The sequence below is a fragment of the Eutrigla gurnardus genome (assembly GCF_963514095.1).
Source record: "Eutrigla gurnardus genome assembly, chromosome: 23".
NCBI lineage: Eukaryota > Metazoa > Chordata > Actinopteri > Perciformes > Triglidae > Eutrigla > Eutrigla gurnardus.
Genome location: NC_139934.1, coordinates 7,934,049 through 7,948,053, shown reverse-complemented (window position 1 = coordinate 7,948,053; position 14,005 = coordinate 7,934,049). Strand labels below are relative to the sequence as shown.

Here is a 14,005-nt window from a genome sequence, read left to right as displayed (position 1 = left end):
TACCAGTGTGAAACATGGCAGAGAAATCTAGCCTCCCGCTGTACCGCGGTGAAACCCCACACCGCCCGCCTGCACGACAGACAATATCCGCCTCCCAGAGAGGGCTTCGTCTTCCATCGGCACATTGTGGAGTACTCTGCTTCGGCTGCAGCCGCTGACAGAGCCCCGCCGCTCCATTATCGCCCCTTTTAACGTACTGAGTCATAGCTCATCAGACAGCCTAAGTGAAGTGACGGACTGCAAATTAGAAAGCTAATGAAAAGTTAAAGCAGAACTCCAATACGCATTTTCAGGAAAAAAAGGTTACAGATGAGAGTGGGCAATTAGATTCAACTGGGATTCTACTTTACAATTAAAAGACACGGCTGTAATACATCATCCCAATACTGAAATCATTACAGCTCGGCTGATACATAGCAATGCAATACTCCACAATTTAGACATTTGTTAAAACCATGCCTCTAGGTTCTTCTTTATTGCAAAACAAAAAGCTAGAATACATTGCATCGTGAGTGAAGTGTAATCTCAAAGACAGATGGGTAAAACTCCATGCTGTGATGTGATGGTAATGAGGAATACACGGGATTTGAAGAAAAAAAAAAGAGCATATTTGCTGCCTGGTTGATGCCCCGCTGCTCAAATGTCTTTTAAATTTCCCTTTAATGGCAACGCACAAACATCACAGCGGCCAACGCGTTGGCCTCTCTCCGAGATCTCACCCAGGGTTCCATTTATTTTACAAGAGGCTGTTCAGAAAATCGACACGTTCTGCTCCGGGCTTCATGATTGCAGCGGTGAGCGTCAACAAATATTACGCAATTAATCATAAAAAGGGTCTCTCTGTATGAAAATCATTTTCTATAATACACACGTAGCAAGCTCATTCATCTCCTGCATCATTTCAGTAAGCCCGATGCTTACGCCCAGCCATTAACAGGCAGAAAGCAGCTCAATGGTTGCGTGATGGACTTTGTTCGATGACTATCGCCTCTTTCCAAGAACTTAATGTTATCGGATGTCTGAGTGAATGAAACCACTCCGCGGTTTGCTTTTTTTGAGCTTTCAAAACATGGTGGGAAAGCCTAATTTAACTGATTTTTTTTAACTTAGAGCCTCACATTGTGATAAAGTTTACGTATAACCAAGCGATGCCTCAAGAGATAAGTATTTACCTGATACCATCGAATTATCGGGCTTGGATTCCTTTGCTGACTGCTGCATTAAAAAGAGCAGATTTTGGGGAAATGCAGGACTTGTGAAAGTCAGCACTTTTATGGACTGCAGGTGGAAATAAGTGGATCAGTGTTGTGGGAGGCAAGCTTCCCCCCAAAAAAAGCTACAAACATCGTTTTTTTGGACCCACGACTGCAGATTAATGTTCTACAAGATATCTGGTTGTTCACTGGCCAAGAGCTGCAGCTTACTACCATCAAAACATGTTTTTTTTTTATTGTGGGGGAGGATACCAAAATCTTATATATTGTATCCACTGCAGAAATTCAAATTGTAATAATAATTTAATACAGGCCAATATGGCAATATACAAACATGAGGAATACTGGAAGATATAATGTACAGTTAGTGGTAGAAAAAAAGTTTCATCTTACGGATTTATATTTATAACGCAGGACAATATTTAATTTGTCTCCCAGGTGTGATTTTGTGTTGCAGTCGCAGTCACGTAACGCGATTATAAAGCAAAACTCTTGAATTTACCCGTGAGGCCCGTTTATGCCAAAGCTCTGAAATGTACAGGAGCAGAAGTTAACCAAATGTGACTGCCTAAGTAGATAAACAGTTTAATGTGAAGGTGGAGACACTCGGGAAGCATTTTCACTTGAATGATGCACTTCAAACGCATCACAGGCATCGAACACACAGATCCGAGGATGTAATGTGACCTTGCTCACTTATTTATTTATATAGGAGGAAGATGCATCTGTCAAAGCCTCACGTTATACTTTAAGATTGTGTCCCTTGAATTATGAATTCTTCCCGTTTTTTGTCTTTGTTAGAAATTCCCAAGAGATGATGCTTCAAAATCTAAAAATTAATCAAATGCTCTGTTTTTTTGGGGGTTACTTGGCATGGAGGGACGGTTGGCTCGTCTAGTGAAACTAACCCCCTCTGAGTATTGTTTTCCTGGCTCATTCCCCTGCATCGACTGATACAAAAGCACATGAACGGAAATAAAAGAAGCAAATATTGCTTTGTCTGCATCTCCCTCTCCGTTTCCGTCTCCGCTCCGATGACTTTATTTACCCCAGCAAAGCTCACATTACACTTTATTCTCTACCCGCATACAGGAAGCTGTTATTTATTGTTTGTAAGGGATTACAACTGTACACTACAGTACTCAAGAAACCCCCCAGGCTGAAAGAGAGGTCCACATCTGCTTCTAACTACTCTATTTGCTGGGTAGCTTCTGTTTGTCTTAATGAACATCTTGCTGCTGTGATAACTAGAGTTGTAAAATCCTTCATTGTGGTATTATACACTGTTGTGCAGTGTTTTGCCATCCGATAAGCCTCTAAAATCAGGATCCATGACACTCAAACTGGATTGTATGTCACTGTCTCACCGATACGTGAAGCATATTTGTATATCATTGTCTCGGACGAGGCCACACATTGTCCTCAAGCCGTCAGACCTGACGGACCAGGGTCTGGCCTGATGTGACCTGGTTAAAGCAGGCTGGCGACATTCTCTACAACAATACCATAACTGCCAATAAGTGATACACAATGCGTATGCTTATACATATTGCATTTTGGCCTTTTTGGAGGTTGGGTAGTGGCTTTGCATCCAAATGCGAGTTTCCCCTTCAAAAAGGGGGTAACACATCAATACGGTATCAATGAATACATAGCCCTATATCTGGTTCATTCCCTTAAGATGTATTACAATCAATCTAAACCAAATGACAGATCAGAGGGAATAGACACATATTTCCTTTGGGGAGCTACAGTTAAATTACAGGAGAGAGAGAAAAAACGACAGCAGGGAAGAATAGACCGAAGAACCTGAAAGGAAGGACAAGCTCAAAAGGGTGATCCATCCTTGTTAGGGACACATCTAATGCATCAAGCAGCCCGTCACTATGGTCAGTGTGATCTGTGGTGCCCACAACGAGAAAAGGCTTGAGCCTTAGTGGCCAAGCTCTGCGATTGCTGAGGCAGAAGTTCTGTAAATGGCAAACACAAATACCTTTCCCTCTGTTGCTTTGCATTTAAATTGAATTTGCGGCGGTTCCGGCGGTGCGTGGAAGATGCAGGAGACATTTTAAATGACACCTTGCTTTCTCGGAGGACGCTCGGCTGCTCGTCGCGTCGTACATCACCTCCTTCTACCGTTTGCTACATTCGCACGTTGAGCTGCGACCGTTTAATCAGCGCGAGGTGTTTTGCATTCTTACAGGAAACAGCTCAGCGGCCTGTCTCACCTGTTCCACAGTGTGATCTGTGCAACACCTTTCAAGGGTGGGTCCCGTTTAGCTCGGATTCTAGCAAAAAGATGGTTGGAATGGGACACTTAGCTTCTCCAAAAGACACCATTGGTGGTCTTTAATGTTTCTGAACTCCACCACAGATTTTAAGTTTCATCCCGCTGTCCCCGCACAGATTCAAGATAGCTTTACAGCAACGAATCATTACTCAAGAGGCAACATGTTTGGCATGAATATTTCAAGGTCAGATCAATTTACAAGACGTCTGATTGATGACAAAATCGCTATTTGGGATATGATTGAATTATTGGAGCTGGGTTCATCTGCGGAGGCATGCAGGGGAGGGAGAGTCTGATGTTTACAGCGTGCAAATGCTGATTTTGAGGACCGTAACTGGATTTAATGAATCATCACTTACAAGCAAATGGTTTACGGAAGTGAGGGAAATCAATAGAGGAAAATAAAGCAGTTCAACTAAAACAAAAAAAGATATAGTGAGAGAAATGTGGCTTTTGCAAGCTCTCACAGCGATGCTTTCATTCATAAATGTTAAAGAAGAGGAAAGTTGAGAAAAATGTCCTTATTTAACCCCATTAAATATAACAGACTGGGCATAAATATGCTCACAGTCCAGACCAGCATTATAGACAATGGTGGAATAATCCTGCCTCTGCCCCACCTTAGTGTTATTTAAAGATAAATCTACTGTTTCCCCAGTGCTCTCACATTCAGAGACACACACATGCCATAATACTGACACCACACGACCTTACAAGTACTAATAAAGTTACACAGCAAGCCTCCCTCCATTTGATTTATCGTCTCACTTTATTTTAATGATTCAGTGGCATTTTGAGCTCCCGTGTTAAGTTCTACCACTAAAGTCAGATAAGCACGATCGTGTTCACCTGTTTACACCTTCCCTGACGTTGACAGAGTTAGCCAGGTGAGTAATGGGGCCAAGGGTGGATCTGTCTGGATAATGATGGAGATGGAGCTCCATTTTCTGCATGGCCGTCCGCGACGAGCCGCGGCGAAGAGAGTGACTGATTGCACCGGTTTATAACAGAGGTGTGGGGAGTTGATGGGGGGGGGGAGTGGGGGGTGTATCAAGAGCTTAATCTTGGCCATGGCTCCCACAGACCAGGCTGTGTGGCGAGGTTGTAGCGCCCTTGACTTGGAGCTTATACATGGATCGCGTGTCGGGGAGGGGCGGCAACATTCTGGTCACACAACGGCCCTTTATCCTCCGCATCCTGCAGAGACCCAGAGACCTGAGTCCAGCATCTTTACAGGGACACATAGGAAGCGACTCTATTTTCTCTCCTTGACCTCTGGAGGAGCTCAGACCATACTGGCTACATGAATTACATTATAAATCATACAAAAAAAATAGGGAACACAATTCGTCCTCTAGTGGAAATGTATGGAAGAAATATATAACTGCAGTAAAATCTGGATGAAACTGACTTTTTACAGCTGGGCGATAATTCAATACGATCATTTATCGGCTTTCAAAGGAATCATATCGTGATTAAATCATATATTGGGATGCATCTACTGAATTAACAGAAAAACTAGATTGTGAAAGAGGATTTTGGCCCCATCGCCAAGCCCCATATCTGACAGAAAGGAAGGTACACTCTCTCTCTCTCCATGGGTTTCTACAGCATGGGTGTATGTGCATGGAAGCATACTCTTTGTTTTTAGTTCTTTCTTTCAATCACCTATGTGAGAAATAAACCTGCTCCACGGTGACAGAACCTATCAGAGCGTAATTAAGGTGTAAAATACTGTTTACGCTACCACACACATTTGGTTTTCCCCAATACATTTGGTGCACTTCATTAACTTGGTCCTCACAAATAATAGGTTTTTTACAAGAGTATTAATACTCGTCCAAAACAGCCCTTTATGGCTTCATTAGACCAAAACGCACATTGGTCACGCACGAAAAGCAAGAAGCGCAATATTCCACACCTGAAATGGAAAAAAAGGGGCCGTCATTTACATCCTGCCTCTCGTGCATTTTGCTTATTGCCTCATTTTATCCAACTGTCTGACATTTCACGCAAAACCTTCACTTTCCGCGAGGCACAATGATCCCTTTGAAATGGCAATCTCCAACCCATCAAAGAAGACGTGGAAACAATTTGAGAACAGCTCCTTTCCAGTGGATCCACACGGGGCCCGAGGAAAATGAAATATGATAAAGAAAGAATAACAAAAGGGCCCGATTCCCACGAGGCTGCAGCGAGATAAGCCTCTCAATAAAACATGATGTGTTCTGCACGTTCTTGGACATTACCGACTCTTGCATGAAACGTGGGATTATAAAAAAGGAGCGTATTAATGATACCTAGGTCCTCTTGTTTATCGTCAAAAGTGGACCGATTCCCTTCGTTTGTTGGCATGGCTACAGTCCCAGTGTCCTCATTCTCCACCGTTTCGTGCACCAGAGGGTTCACTTTTTGTGAAAACACAGCAAGGGCAACCGGCAATGGACAGCGTTTCAAACAAAAGAGCCCGATGGCAAATGAAGTGATTACAGCGTGATGAGTGTGAGAGAGGAGAAAAGGGGGATGTAAAGCTGGAAATGTTACACGGACGGAGAAAGAGCGAGGACTTTTTAATTTGAGTTAACGGCAGTAACGACCACTTGAGGGAGAGTCGGAGCAGAAAGCAAAAGCACGAGGGTAATAGAAGAATTCTCTGAGGTGATGAGAACAGCGAACAAAGAAAACAACCAAACCAAACAAATTACCACTCCTCTTAATGGCCTGCGATCTTAAAAAGGGCACACGGACTTCTTCACGCTGTTTAGTTTCAGTCAACTTAGGTTACCTCTTCCTTAATTAACATCGAGCTTAATCATGAAAATGTTCCAATCATTCTGTTGTTTTTTTTTACTGATACCAACCCACTGAGGTGAACGTCCTGCTGGGTTCAACACAAGAACACCTCATACGCAGCATCAACCGGGCTCGCCAAACTAAAAATAACCCCCGCCATTCTTTCCACTCAGACGGACACTCGTTTACAAACATTAGCGCAAATGGGAAAACTGATTAGACGGGCTAGCGAGGGTGAATTTAAATGGTGAGCGACACGGGCAAAAGTCGAACGCAAATATAGAAAATCAATCCAGGCAACCTAAAGAGATGGGTTGAAAAAGCACCAAAACAGTGAACCTGTTGAAAACTAATCTAGAGCACGTTACTGTCCCTTTAATTGGATTCACATTCATCTCAGTAATAGTCTGTTGGAGTGAAAGTCCACTTAAATTCAGATCTCGAGTCCCCTGACATATAAAGCAGCAATCACTCTTTTCAACTATGAGTCTGACATTTCTCATCGTTACCTTATTATTCATTTCACATTCAGTAATTATTAAAATTTAAAAAAAGGTTCCTGCAACCACTGAAGAAAGGTGATTAAATGACTGCAAAGTCAAGTGGGGACATCTATATAGAGGAAATTATCCAGAGCTCAGAGACCTTGTAAATCTGTCTTGTGTTTATATGTTCCGTCTGTGGACAGATTTCATTGCAGCAACTTTACAGGTGTGTTGAGATCAAATTTTTTTTGAAGAGGGGTGTGGTCCGGGCAAATCCAATCTCTAGTTTAATCCATACATAATTCATGTGCAACCCAATTCCCAATCTGACCTCACTCTGGTTTTTACAAAAAAGTTGACCAAACCACACGGTGACATTTATTTTCCACTCTAGCGAGCACACTCTCCCTCTCATCTTTTACATAACACTGGGCCAAATTGTCCTGCACCACTTGAACAGTCCTTTACAGCCCATAACTTCTTTATAGTCAGGCAAAGGGGGATCTGAGTGGGCCAGCCTGGGACTTAGCTGCGCTACAACATCAACAGCGAGTTCTGATAATGCTCGCAAAAGGAGCCAAGCACTGTGTGTAATGACCCAACGAGCCAAACGAAAAAAAAAATCTGTGCTGCCTTGGTGTTGGACAGCAACACAGCAGAAACCAGAAACCAGAAGGACGTTGGGACTCTGAAACAAAAAGACGTTGAACTGAGGCTGCAAGGAAGCTGATATGGATACAGGTATCGCAGTCGAATGTCTTCATTCTGCCCTTGCCAAAAAGCGGTGAACCCTGGGAAAGGGGTCACGGTGAAAGGTTAAAAGAAAGCCGTTACCAAATGACGCCGACGCCGGCTCTTCTTTTTCCATTATGTAAGAGGTTTGGCAAGAGATGCTTTGACGTTCTGGATCATGAAAACATCCTAATCTGTTGCTTCAAGAGTTCTTTCATTGAGTACACAACATACACTACCTATAAACAATACCTTCAAAAACCTTTTCTATATAAGGAGTTGAACGCATCATGAGGTTGTAAGCAAACAAAGCAAAAGTAGGTCTTGCACATGAACACAGGCATACGTGTGTGACACGGTCTGAAGAGTGATGTTTGTCAGGTGAGTCAAGCAGATGCCACGTTAGCTCACTGGGTGTGAAAGACAACATTATGCAACATGGTTGGCCATCTGTTATTGTGGCCCCGTCCAACTATCACGGGAGAAATGTTCCGCTACAGAAAGTATACTACGGTGTGCTTTTTGGGGAATGTAAGTGAAAAATAAAAAGCTATAAACTAGCTGCGGAAAAAAATTTAAAAGAAATATTGGGTGCTTCATTTTGTTCCACTTTAATATTTTTTATGAGCACTGCAAAAGTTGCAAAGATCCATACATTTTTAGCAATTTATCACACACAAAGGCCTTTACTCAATGCACAACCAAAGGTTGTTAGGGTCCTCTATTAGCAAAGCAGCTATAGACTTCAAACACTAGCGTACAATAAATGTATCCACATGCAACGTTTTGTCACCATCTATATTAAAGCCGTGCACATTCCCACTATATACGTCTAAACCACAGTCGATACAGTAAAACCAAGCATTGTTAAAGGGCAACTCTTCTCAGAGCGGGGACGCCGTTACGCAGACGTGATGCCAACCCAACCGGCCTGCGAGGTATCAAATATTCAGTGTTTGGTCAGGGATTATGGGCTTTGAACGTGCTGTCCTCATGGGACAGGTGGAACATGACCTGCTAATAGCCATCAGGAAACCAAAGAGAGGGAAACAAAGACTGGTCCTCGCGTCATTGGGCTGGCCCCACACGCCCAAGTGCATGCAGGGGGGAAAAAAAAAACCACAGAGTGAATTTTTCACAGCATTGTCTTGTGGTCATGGATTGGATGAGTACCTCCACATCTCGACTCACAAAAGGATGGACTTTTTCCTTGCAGCCGTGTATTTTATGTTCTTTGATTTTTATTGTTTTTTTGCCGCCAGATAAGACACCGCTTTCAATTTCTAATTACTGTAGAACTACAGAAGCGTATTTTTAATAATTCAACATAAATATACACATATTATCCTCAGCAGTAGATACAAAGGTTTAATTCCAAAGATATTATTCCCTAGTTTCAGACTACATTGCCTCAAAGGACCTTGAACTCAAGCAACATCTCCTACAATAAGAAACCATTTGAAAGCCATTAGGGGTGAACTGGACGGTTTTGGAATTAGACCCTAGGGTGACCCAGAACAACTAAAGCTGGAAACAATTCCAGGGAGAAAAGATGTAGGCTTCTTTCTGCCCTGTTGTCACTGCAGTCCTGACCCCAGACAAGCTGCCTCACTAAGCCACCAATCTATCTAAGGGATGGACTTTCAGATAATGTAACTGAACAGCCTCCTCTGGCGTCATTTGCATTGTTGAGAAACAAACAAGAAAATCCAATTTAGTTGATTTAGCAGTAAAAATGAAACATCTTGAGAGGGAGGAAAGAAACGCTTGTTTGGCATTTACTGCATCCCTGCACAGCCGATATATAATCATTTGAAAGCTCAAAAGACATTAAAGTCGTTCCGCATCGTCCCACCGCGAAGAACACGGCCAAGGAAATATTCATTACCACTGAGGGGAACAAAAGAATTCCACGAAGAGAAGCTGAATCAAACCACTTTAAATCAATACAAGGGTGTAAAAATGCTCAGAGGCTCATCAAAGCTTGGATAGGTCAAAGAAAAGTCACATCAAGCAGCTTCTTGTCATAAAATAGTCTTATGTTTGATGTCTTGGATGTTATACGAGGAGCCTACAATGCAATCCGGCAGCGTAGACAGATATGGACGGTGAAAACGCATCCCTTAGACGTTGGCAGGTTAAATGGCCCCCGCTTTGTGGAATGATCCTGATGGATACGCCGGTGGACTTGTAGCTCCCCTTGCTCGTCCCTCACGGCGGCTGTGTTGGAAACGTTGGGAAGGAAACAGATAAGTTCCCCGCTCTGGCAATGCGTTGAATATGTGCTGACACAGCTGTTTGGATTAATAACCTGGAAGAATGTGCATGTGCTGTGATTTGTTTCCTCTCTTTTCTTTCCCCTACAGCTGGAAAAGTCAAGGCCTACTGGGCAGCACTGGTGGGATGAATACTAATGGTGGCCTACTGTCTCCGTTGCATCTCCAAAACAGTTGCTGTACACAACAACTGATGACTATATATTGCTGTATTCAAGGGTTGTAGTGTCAGAATTGGAGCTTAAGCATAAATGCAGTTCATATTGAGAAAATGCATCATGACAATATAAATGTACCAGGCACATTACCATCCACATTACGCTATGTGTTCCTGCAGGCCTCAAGTGATCAATGACTCAATGACTGTAAGCCTGTTGGAGAACATCTCAATTAAAATGCCATGGTCTACTAACTGACGCCATCTATCACTCTCTTCCCCTGGTCTCCCGAATACGGGAGAGCCAGGTTTGCTGTGGTCAAACTCCATTAATAATAATCTGCAGCACAGGCTGTTAAAGATACCTTAATATGGTGTGTTTGGAGAGGAATGGATCCACGCAGGCATTGACTGGTTTTCGTCAAAATGTACCAACCAAACTCATATTCTTCAGACAATGTCGTTTCCCCTCACTCAGCACATGTACACTAATTGGTGGATGTCCACAGGGAAATATGTCCAGCCTTGTAATTAACATGATCAATAATGAATAAGTACAGACACTGACATTGAAAGACCACAACTGTTCCCCCAAACAAACAATGTAGGCGACAGCATAGTAGAAAGCAATGGCACGTTTTAACAACCAAACCTATGGAGGACATTAAAGGGAATTACTACCCAATATGGAATATTCATCATGTTAACACCATGGGAATAGCAATATGATCTTAACGACCTGCTCGTAGCTATGGAAACCAACAGCATACTACGTGAGGGGAGATGCTCGGTATCTCCCACGTGCTGATATTTATTGCCGTGATCCACACCTTTCATGGGGCTGCCACTTCTATATAGCTGCCTCCCATCCTCCACACTGGTTCTCTCCATCTCTAAGGTCAAGCAGACAGTAGAAACTGGGCCACGGCCGTATGGAATTATTTTGCTACTGTATGTGAAAAGGCTCCCTTTTCTTTGGTGAGACATGAAAACATTGCGTGTCTCGCGTGTGCTGAAGGATGTTGGAATTCATTAGCATGTTCATCTAGCACCTCCGTGGGGCTCGGCACCATCTCCATCATGCAGCGTGATAATCAACAACTTGCTCGGCGCCGAAGCTCAGTTAATGCAAGAACGAAACCAGAGACATGGAAGGCAAAGGGTGTCGGTGTATGCTCCTAGTGTAGTCCCATCGTCTGTAGAGCTCACCGGTACTGTATCAACAAGGGGGGGAAAGGAAAATAGTGCACTGTGTGATCCAAGGAGAAGCAACTGCAATGACATATGGAACTAATCCCCAGCACCACTTTGATGCATAGCAGTAATTTCAGTTTGTTACTGCTGCTAACCTTATCCTGTATTAAACTCCTCATGGAGTAATCTGCTGGTAATCCACTATAATCCCAGAATTAATCTTGTTAGTACCATTGAGTCTGTCTTTTTTAGAAAAGCTCATGAACAAAAGGGAAACCAAAAAAATACACTTTGCAGTATGCATCAATTTTTGCTTCTGGGGATGATATCCAGCATCACCATAATGCTCCACATCACTGTCAGTGTTTTTTTGAGGGTATACTTCTGGCAATATCTACAGTGGAAAAATTGTTAGTGTTACAGTTTGTCCAATGCTTAAATACATTAAATTATTTCCACAGCCAAAAGACTGCACAAGAAACTGTTTGATTTATTTATTTTTTGTCATATTAATGTTTTCACCTTTGCCAAATCTCTCCTTGCGTCCACACACACACACACACACACACACACACACACACACACACACACACACACACACACACACACACACACACACACACACACACACACACACACACACACACACACACACACACACACACACACACACACACACACACACACACACACACACACACACACCAAATTATGATGCAGACTAGGTCTGAAATTCAAGCCCACTCTGGAAATCCTCACAATGCTCTCGCAGGATTTTGCTGGCATAAATGTACACACAACATAAACACTGTGAGTTGACGGATGGTGTGAATGTGTCCTAACACAGCCTCACGTCTCGTTCACTTTGCAATTCTTTATCTCCGCGGGAATTAAGTGGCTTAATTGGACCGTACTGCCAAAAAAGGATAACAAACAAAATCTCTGCAGATTCAAGAAAATCACAGCAACTTGGGAACACAGGCGGGGGAGCCTCTCCGAGTCCAGCGGGAGCCTTACCGGTGTTGAGCGTGCCCGTGACGAGTCTGAACAGGTACTGTGCGAACTTGAAGATCTCCCGTTTGCACCTTTTCCTGCAGCTCATCTTTGCTCCTGGGGGAGGAGGGGGCTTGGAAGGGTCAGCAAAAAGAGGAGCACTCTGGGCTTCAGGGTTAAAGAGAAAAAAAAAAAAAGAAAGAAAAAAAAAAACAATCCAAGGAAGACTTTGACTTTGTCCTGCGACCGCGTCCTCTTCTCTCCTCCACTCCTCTGGTTGTGACAGCGTGGCCCTTGTGTCTGTGTGTGGCGGGAGCAATGATCATGAATGAGGGGAGAGCGCTGACGGGGGCTCGTCTTGCATCTGTGTGTGTTGCGCAACCCCAGGGTAAGACTGCCTGATGTTGTGTGCTTTCTTTTTGTCAGGTCATTAATAGTTGCTTACCGGCGGTTTACCTCCTGCTCTCAGGGGAAGGTAGGGGAGGAGGAGGAGGGGGAGAGAGGGGCTCAGTCTCTTTTTTTCTCTCCCTCCAACAACTCACTCCTTCTCTCCAGACTTTTCCTGCAACTCCTCTGAACAAAACACGCTCCAACTCTCCGCCTGCGTGACGAGAGAAATGCCCCCGTTGGCTTCACAATACAGAGGTTATCCAATGAGTCCCTGTCTGTCTCTCTTCAGACGCACAAACAAACACACACTCCCACACTTGATCTCGTAGTGCGCCTGCTGCTCGCTCTACTCAGCACCATCTGTGGATGTTTTACACTCACTGACGGTTGCCATGGAGGTGTGGTCTGATTGGCTCGAGAGCAGGAGGAGGAGGAGGAGGAGGAGGAGGAGGAGGAGAGGCGATAGAAAAGCACACGAGGAGGAGGAGAAATAAAGGAGAATTAAGGGGAAAGTGTCCGCCAATGCATCCGCAGTGACAGTACATTACGGGGCTGCCGCATCACGTGTAATTGAAGGTTAAAACAATGAGGGGCAGTAATGGACGGCGTTAATGGAACATCATGGGCTCTTGAGAGGAACGTGGTTGAGGAAGTGACAAATACACAAAGATAAAAAAAAAATAAAAAAGTTGCCAGAAGAGTAGAGAGAAAAGCTTGGAGGTTTTCCTACGACCACATGTCAAGGTCAGCGCTAATTACGACTGACAGGCTACGGCCGGCGCCCGTGATGACGTTCGGACCTGCCGTGTGCATCGTCTTCGCCGCTAATTAGCCTGCACCACACCTCGATTGCTCTCATCTATCAATGCCAAGCCCTCCCATCTGAAAGACCTGTCATTAACTCAGACTTTTAACTGGCTCCACTCCATATTTCTGCAGCGAATTTGCTTAAGCAAACACCGATTTGTTGGCATTTCATAATGAAAACGTCCATCAGGCAGACGGGCACCGGTGCGGAACGAGATTGGGCTCAAACTTTGATATTCCACAGGTCGCTACACAGAAGGGCAGGTCTATTTCGGTGAATCCTGCTCTGTGCAGAGTCTTTGCAGACTTCGACCTTGGAGGTTTTGTCTGCCTGTTATTATTCCAGCGCGCACACACATGCACACACACAATTGTATTCTGGACAGCAATGAGCAGTGAGGGGAATAGGCAGGCAGGAATAAAAAAAAAAAGTGTGCTTGGTGAAAAAAAAAAGTACTTTAAGGACTTGAAGTAGTGTGAAACTTCTTACTGGGTCAGAGCAGCACAGAGAACCAATAGTGTCTCAATTAAGTGAATAATTCACAAGGCACCTGTGGGGTGTAGCAGTGCCTCTGCAACAGGACTTCCTCAGACTTTGGTAGGGGACATGAAATACACCTTTTACATCTTTTTTTTTTTTTAAATTGACCATTGACAAAAGCGGGCTCCAGCCG

At 43.8% G+C, this 14,005-nt stretch overlaps 1 protein-coding gene across 2 annotated transcripts in view; it reads right to left on the bottom strand.

Annotated features, from left to right (window-relative positions):
- Positions 1 to 14,005, bottom strand: part of kcnip4a (potassium voltage-gated channel interacting protein 4a) — an 87,101-nt gene that overhangs the window by 57,161 nt on the left and 15,935 nt on the right. The window contains exon 1 of one of the 2 annotated variants that reach the window (XM_084003265.1): positions 12,159 to 12,448. The exons of the other annotated variant lie outside the window; for it this stretch is intronic. Within the exon in view, the coding sequence (XP_083859391.1) occupies positions 12,159 to 12,243 (85 nt within the window). The 5' untranslated portion in view covers positions 12,244 to 12,448. Of the gene's footprint in view, positions 1 to 12,158; positions 12,449 to 14,005 lie in introns of those variants that run through there. 2 annotated transcript variants of the gene reach the window in all.